The 7,368-nt window shown below is 38.3% G+C and overlaps 1 protein-coding gene across 4 annotated transcripts; it reads left to right on the top strand.

Annotated features, from left to right (window-relative positions):
* On the top strand, positions 1–5,726 carry wee1 (WEE1 G2 checkpoint kinase). 4 transcript variants are annotated; one of them, XM_041219233.1, is made up of 11 exons: positions 1–116; positions 649–1,131; positions 2,007–2,224; positions 2,603–2,669; positions 2,830–3,005; positions 3,089–3,357; positions 3,567–3,656; positions 3,811–3,896; positions 4,138–4,308; positions 4,439–4,584; positions 4,760–5,726. In XM_041219233.1, the coding sequence occupies exons 2-11, from the start codon at positions 664–666 to the stop codon at positions 4,914–4,916; spliced, it is 1,848 nt and encodes a 615-aa protein (XP_041075167.1). In that variant the 5' UTR covers positions 1–116; positions 649–663; the 3' UTR covers positions 4,917–5,726. The 4 variants fall into 4 exon arrangements, with proteins under 4 accessions (XP_041075167.1, XP_041075169.1, XP_041075168.1 ...); XM_041219235.1 differs by having other exon boundaries at positions 1–122; XM_041219234.1 differs by lacking the exon at positions 1–116 and adding an exon at positions 129–488.
* The last annotated feature ends 1,642 nt before the right edge of the window (positions 5,727–7,368 follow it).

The following is a 7,368-nucleotide window of genomic DNA, read 5'->3' as shown; positions in this document are numbered from 1 at the left end:
TGTCATTGGCTGGCGAGACAGTCATTTGGTCAACGGTCGCGGGAAGACGTGGAGTGGGATCTTGTAAAGAGTTATTCCAATTGATCAGTAAACAAATACACGGCGAGACGGCTCAGGTAAAAGTAATTAATTTTTTTTTTCTGCTGACTTACAAACACTTTAGAAAACTGATTAAATCATAACTTTGGATTGATGAAAGAAAAGTCTCGGTATCGCAGACGGAGTGCCAGTGCAGCCATTTTCGTGTTCACTGGGTTCTTGTGCTAACAGTCGGGCTGACTCGCTGGCAGACTCTTCGGCAGTGTTTATGGACAACAATATCTGAACTGCGAAAGGCGTCTTCTGGTCATATTTGTGTTTGAAGCGAAGGTGACAGTTTCTTTCGGTAGTGTGGAATACGTCGTTTGCAGCACCCGTTGCCCCCCGGGTTAAACTTTTTCAAACTTTTATGTACATTCCAGGTTTAAACTTAAGCTATCTAAGTAAAGGTGAGTTATTTTGCTTGCGATGCTTAAAGGCACTCGTCATTTTATTCATTTTTTAAATGTCGAATATCATGTGATTTAAACTTTCTGGTATACGTTTTAATTTTATTTATTACTTTTGCAACGGCCCATTTTGATTTGATTTTTTTTAACCCTAAAAAAGGGTCTCTTGTAGAAAATGAGTTTTAGTTGCCGAAGAGACAGCAGTACTTCGCCAAAGATGCGCCCACTTCGACAGAAACTCCAGTTTTCCCCCAGTGACGGAGAAGACGAGCCCGCAGAAGAGGACGCCAACAGCACTGGTGCAGACTCGGCTTTCCAGGAGCTGGACTCCCCGGTGCAGTCGAGGCAGAAATCGGGAAAGGAGCGAAACGAGCAAGCAGGGGGCAGCCCCGGGATTCGACATGAAGACCGGGATTTCTGGGAGGAAGAAGGATTTGGATCACCTTCTCCTCTAAAGTCTCCCAGTGATTTTATGAGGGGCTCCCCGTCTCCGAGGAAATGTAACCGTGCTTACAACAGCTTTTCACCGGAGAGTTCGTACCACAGAGAGGGGTCCAGCTCGCCGATCCCCGACTGCCCCGATACGCCGCCTCATAAAACCTTTAGAAAACTTCGACTGTTTGATACACCACATACACCAAAGGTAAGCTTTCATTTAATTTTGTAATTTTTAAAACGCTACCTTGAGTTTTGGTATTTTTGTGAGTTTGACAACTGAACTTAAAGTATATTTTGAATGTTACGCCGATCAGTTTGTCTGAGGGACAGTTGACGATCCTGGAGGACTAGGGCTGGCGTGCACGTGTTTAGCAGCGAAACGTGAATATTATACACGCGTAACCTGTTTATCTTCTGTGGCTGTACGAAACAGACTTGTGATTGACCTTTGACCATGTTTGGTCAAAGGTCCCCCGTTGGGGGGGGGGGGACGGCCCCACGAAATCATAAGCGAGTCGCCTTGTTATGCATCATTTCCGTTTGGAAATTTCCCCAAAATATTTGTGCACATGATTTTGTAAACTTAATCTGCCAGTCACTTACATGGTGCTTTAATCGACCATGATAGCCGACTCGCCCATAGCTGAACGAACAGTTTAGTGCAGGAATCACTCCAGGGTTTGTAATCAAAGTTATTTTTGTGTGGGTGCGAGTCAAACTTCGGAAAGTGCAGGCGTCCATTGGAACGATGTTCAACACAATGCAATATGACCTGCACTTCCATTTTTTAACTGCTTTGTTTTGGGGTTTTTTTTTTTTTTTTTTTTTTTTTTTGCAAATTGACCATTATTTAAGTAAAGATTTGTGCAAAAGTTATCTTATAGGTATTAAAGTTTCAGTGTTAGGCGTGTAACTGAATCCAGCTATACTTGGTGTAAATTCAGTTTAAAATTTTGTATTGCAAATTCCATTTGTGTTCTACAATGTTAGTGTGAAATGTCAAGCGTATTTTTTAGAATTCGTTTAGTGAACAGCCATATCACGTCGGCGTCAACTGTTTCATTGATTATTTATTTGCAGAGTTTGCTGTCCAAAGCAAGGGCGGCCTCCGGCCCTGGGTCCGTTCGGCTCAGAGGAGTGGCTCTCTTTAAGAATCTGGAGTCTTCTGGGAAGACATCATCTGATTGCAAAAGAAACACAACACCCCATGTTAATATAAACCCCTTCACGCCGGATTCCATATTCATGCAGTCTGCAACACTACAGAGAAACAACAGAAAAAGGACACACTGGAATGAGTAAGAATTTAGTAATAACAAACTAAATTGAAAAAAAACCCCACTACTTAATACAGCTGGGCGATGCCTCAGTGGCTTGGTTGCATGTTCAATTTTATTAGTTTCCTTGAAGGGGGGGAGTTTAAGTGTAAACTTAGGTTACTGGAATGACTCACTGTTTGAGAAACTGCCTTTTGCTTTTCTCCGTTCGTTAAATCGGTTGGTAAATAAATGAATGGTGAAAGGAGATCTGGCTGGAAACTAAGGTGCAGATGGCCCAATGTTTGCCATGTGCTTCCTAGAAGTGAGATGCCATCTAGTGGTAAAAGCTGTTACTGTTACAGTTCTAGAGTGAAATGCATGCTAATTTAACACTTTTTTTTTTTTTTTTTCACCTAGTTCTTGCGGAGAGGATATGGAGGCAAGTGATGGTGAATTTGAAGATGAAACCATCCCACCACCAAAGGTAATTTTATCTTTATTTGTGTTTTTAATTTTTGTTTGATTGGCAAATAACTTCTGCTTTTACACTATTCTGCATAGTCTTTCAAGAACTGCAAAAAATAAGATGCATCATGTTATACTTAACAATACCTTTCTTCTCTCCCACCCCCACCTTGCTTCAGCAGAGGATTACTATAACTGAAAGTAACATGAAATCCCGCTATGCAACAGAGTTCCATGAGCTTGAGAAGATTGGGTCTGGGGAGTTTGGTTCTGTCTTCAAGTGTGTGAAGAGGCTAGATGGCTGTATCTACGCCATAAAACGATCAAAGAAGCCATTGGCAGGATCTGTAGATGAGTAAGTATCATTAAATTGCATTTTTCAAGATTTAGAATGTGTTTTATGTATATAATATATAACTTATCTATTCTGTTTGACAGGCAAAATGCGTTAAGAGAAGTTTATGCACATGCAGTGCTGGGACAACATCCTCATGTAGTCAGATATTATTCAGCATGGGCAGAAGATGATCACATGCTTATCCAGAATGAATACTGCAATGGGGGTAGTCTATCTGATGCCTTGGCTGAGAACTATCGGAATATGCAGTATTTGACTGAATTGGAGTTGAAGGATCTACTACTGCAAGTTGCCCGCGGACTGAAATACATTCACTCAACGTCACTGGTACATATGGATATAAAGCCAAGTAAGTGCCAAAGAAGCTTTGTAATCTTTACTTTACAACCTAGTTTAAATTGCAACACATGCTATAATTAGGTATTAGAAAGCCTTGGTTACTTAGTGGCTACACAATAACATAGGTAAAGAACTTAAACTTTGGGTTTAAAAAAAGTCTTTTAATACTGTATCAGCATTTAATGAAACTTGATTAACTTTTCTCCACCTTTTTTTCAGGTAACATTTTTATTTCCAGAAAGACTCATCCATCTGTGGATGAATGTGATGATGACGATGGTCTATCAACCAGTGTTGTATACAAAATAGGTAATAAGTGTTGTATTTATTATATCAATGTTTTTAAAAACAGAAGTCAAATATTAAGCAAGAAATATACTATGTTCAAGTCACTACCTTGTATTCTAAAATGTTAATTTTTCTAGACTTCATTCTTTAACACATCCTTGTGTTTTATCTACAGGAGACCTTGGTCACGTGACTCGGGTGAGCAATCCAAAGGTAGAGGAGGGCGATAGCCGGTTTCTAGCAAACGAAGTTCTCCAGGAGGTAATTTATACTCTACGAATAAAATAGATTACCTTATTTTATGTGAGAAACAATATTCCATTGAAACTAAAAGTAACTAATACTTACTTGTCTTGTTTAACAGCCTGTGGTTAGCCCTAGTCCTTCACTGCCTTGCCTATTATTGCTAATCAGAGTCTGTAAAACCAGATTATAATTTTATTGGGTGTTTCCTGTTTGTTGGCTTATTTGTTAAATGCATTTTGTTTTTGTTTTTTTACAGGACTACAGAAACCTTACAAAAGCTGATATCTTTGCTCTGGCACTGACTGTAATAAGTGCTGCAGGAGCTGAACCGATGCCAACAAATGGTGACAAGTGGCATGATATCCGTCAAGGGAAACTGCCCAGAATTCCCCAAGTTCTTTCCCTGGAATTTATTAATTTATTAAAGGTAAGACTATTAACAGTGATTAGTAGCTAATATTTGGTAACTTCCGATACATTTGTTAGAATATATACACACACACACACACACACCTAATTCTAGAAAAAACATTTTAAAGTCTGGAATTTTGTTTCAGCTTATGATCCATCAAGATCCAGAGAAGAGACCATCTGCATCATCCCTGGGGAAGCACCCGGTGCTGCTTACTGCTGCCAGAATGAGTGCAGAGCAACTCCGAATTGAACTAAATGCAGAGAAGTTCAAAAATGCACTTTTACAAAAGTAAGTAAACCATGCTGCCTGAGTAATTTGTTTCTAGATAAGACAAATATGAAGATGGTGAACGGGTCCAGACAAAGTATTGAACGTTCACCTTTAAAATGCTGCTACAAGCTTAAAACTGGAGCAAATTTTGTAATAACAAGTACTGCATCTAATATGTCAATTCATTTTTCAGAGAATTAAAGAAAGCGCAGATGGCCAAAGCTGTAGCAGAAGAGAGAGTGTTATTTACAGACCGTATGACAACCAGATCGTCAGCACAGACTAGCAACAGAGCCTCAAGACTTATTGGAAAGAAAATGAATCGTTCTGTTAGCCTTACAATTTATTAAAATGGACTGCAATCCCAGAGACTGGGAACATGTTTGTGCTGGACCAATCTACAAATCTGCCTTAGGTGATAGGCAGGGGACTGTGAAGAGATACCTGCTGTACAACTGCACGCACTGTTTAGTTTTGGTAGTGCTGGAGAACTATTGGGTACTAATAACCAGCAAACAGATCAATTAATTTTTTTTAATTTTGGTGTGTTAATTGCCACTAGTCCTGTCCTTAACTAGTCCCTATATATATAGGGAATATTAATCCCCAATGTTTGTGAGTGCACCTTTTTAAATAAAAATAGCAGTTTTTGCTATATACATTTAAGTTTGGGGTATTACTGTATTACAGTGATTTTTGTCTCTAGTCTTCACTTAATGTTTTAGTGTGAGGTCATGAAAGGTAATGGATGAGACATTAGCACCTTACAGCCTTTGAAAAAGTACCCGAACTTGGGTAATTTTTTTTTTTTTTCCCCCTTTGGTCGATATATGAAAAATATATTAAGCTGAGCACTTTGTAGGTATTGGTGAAACCATGGGATTTAGCCCATAGGTGAACTTGCCATGTGAAAACTGCTGCTATTAGTGTTTTATGTTTTCTGTAACCTTGTAGCATTAAAACAATCATTGCAGGATTAGTAGGCTTTCTCTGTTGGAAATTGAATTATGCAACATTGTTTTAAATGCCTCAATTTAGGAAGTTCTCTGTAAAGCTAGTAACTGAATGGTTCTGAAACTTTTTTTGTAGTACTGTAGTTTTATACGCATCCATTGTCTTTGTATCAATCAACATCCTGTTCAATAAATGTTTTTGTTTAATATTTTTGAAATGTTTGATTTTCATAAAGGTATAACAAGCTTGTCTTACAATGTCACATTGCCTCTGAAACGTGAGGCAGCACAGTTATGCAGGATCTACACTATTCAGGCATATTAATGAAACCTGTAAACGCCTGAATTCTTGCTGTTTCAACATTACTGTTGTAGGTGTTAAAAGTTGTATCCAATTTCTATTAGTGATTTGATTAAGTATGCTTTATGCCGTACTATGGGTGTACAATATTTAGATTGCTATGCAAGGGCTCCAGTACATCAATAAGAAGATTCCATATCCAGTATAGATTAAGAAAGCAGCTTAATGTGAACATTGTGGCACCCCAAGTTAATTTACACCCTTTGTCTTATGTTGGTTCACTAAAATTAACTTGAAAGGTCAAGCTCCAACTTATTTATTTTTTTTAGCTGATGTTCTATAAACCCCAGAAAAGCAATTCTCGGGGAACAAGGGTGGAGTAGTCTAGTTTATGGAAGGTTGTAGAATTTAAAATGTTTGGTTTGAGAGAATGGTTAATGGATCACTTGTAATGGAAACTACACTTTGCAGGCCATTGCTTAAAATCGTCCCCATGTCTGCATTCACTTGCTACATCCTTGACAATTTATAGAACATTTTAATGGCCAAGAAATAATGCAGCCAAAAAGAGTTCAACACTTAACTACATGATATCAAAAGTAACCTAATTAGCTAATTATATCATGCAGGGTCTTTGAAGGGTTGTACTCCTATAATGAGTTGCATCCAACTTCCCATAATATAATGAAAGAACACTTCAAGAGGCACCTACTGTAACATCTGTCAGATCTTAATTGTAGTGTAATTGCAATAAAAATGTAATTTGCTAAAAGGCAGCACAAGTTTGCTAACTTCTGTCTGCAAACCTATCTATCTGTTTTTTCTTTTATTCTGATTTTTTTTTTTTTTAATAACCATGAAACATTAATGACTCCTGATTAAATTTTTCTTTTTTTTTTTGCATATTCAAAATCCAAAGGCTTTTTTTTCAGTTCCCCATCTCGGAACCCTTTTTAACATATCTGAGTCAACAGAGCTCAACAGTCGTTTCCTGTGATAGGAGAGACAAGGTGCAGAGCATGCGGGCACTGCTGAACGGATTCCCCCTCACACTGACACAAAGTAGACTGTTTGGTGTTATCGGACGATTTGAGGGAATCAGACAATACAGAGAGAACAAGGCTTCTCTGTCCGCTTTGTTTTTCAACAAAATACCACACCTTCCAAGTACAGACAGCTTCCAGTTTCAGTGGCTGAGACATATTTATTGTAGCACCCTAGATACAATGCTAGAATGCTTTTATTTGTATGTGGTCAGAAATCATACATTTAATACAGTAGATACAACTTGAAATACATTTGTGGCAGGGCGAGGGTCCCCTGTTACATTATTAGTAGATTTTGTGTAATTTGGCAGGAATAGGATTAAGGATTAATTAAAAAGCAGGTCGTTATAAAATTCAGTTTAGAAACAAAACATGGAAGGAGGAGAACTGCCTATTTCTTTGTGAACCTTCTGCTACGGAGCACTTGTTCCTTACTGTTGGTGTCAGTTGATTTCATTCTCCAGACGAGTTCCAGGGTAAAGGCATAGTTATATGATAATGC

Source organism: Polyodon spathula, chromosome 19 (assembly GCF_017654505.1).
Source record: "Polyodon spathula isolate WHYD16114869_AA chromosome 19, ASM1765450v1, whole genome shotgun sequence".
Classification (NCBI taxonomy): Eukaryota; Metazoa; Chordata; class Actinopteri; order Acipenseriformes; family Polyodontidae; genus Polyodon; species Polyodon spathula.
The sequence above is the reverse complement of the archived record's forward strand: the minus strand, read 5'-3'. Positions and strand labels throughout refer to the sequence as shown.

What these genes read in the sequence shown, in the direction of transcription:
- wee1 (XM_041219233.1), top strand. Translation starts at nt 664, where the DNA reads ATGAGTTTTAGTTGCCGAAGAGACAGCAGTACTTCGCCAAAGATGCGC. An exon ending in AAAAGGACACACTGGAATGA is followed by an intron (nt 2,225 to 2,602) that starts GTAAGAATTTAG and finishes TTTTTCACCTAG; the next exon opens with TTCTTGCGGAGAGGATATGG. An exon ending in AAACCATCCCACCACCAAAG is followed by an intron (nt 2,670 to 2,829) that starts GTAATTTTATCT and finishes ACCTTGCTTCAG; the next exon opens with CAGAGGATTACTATAACTGA.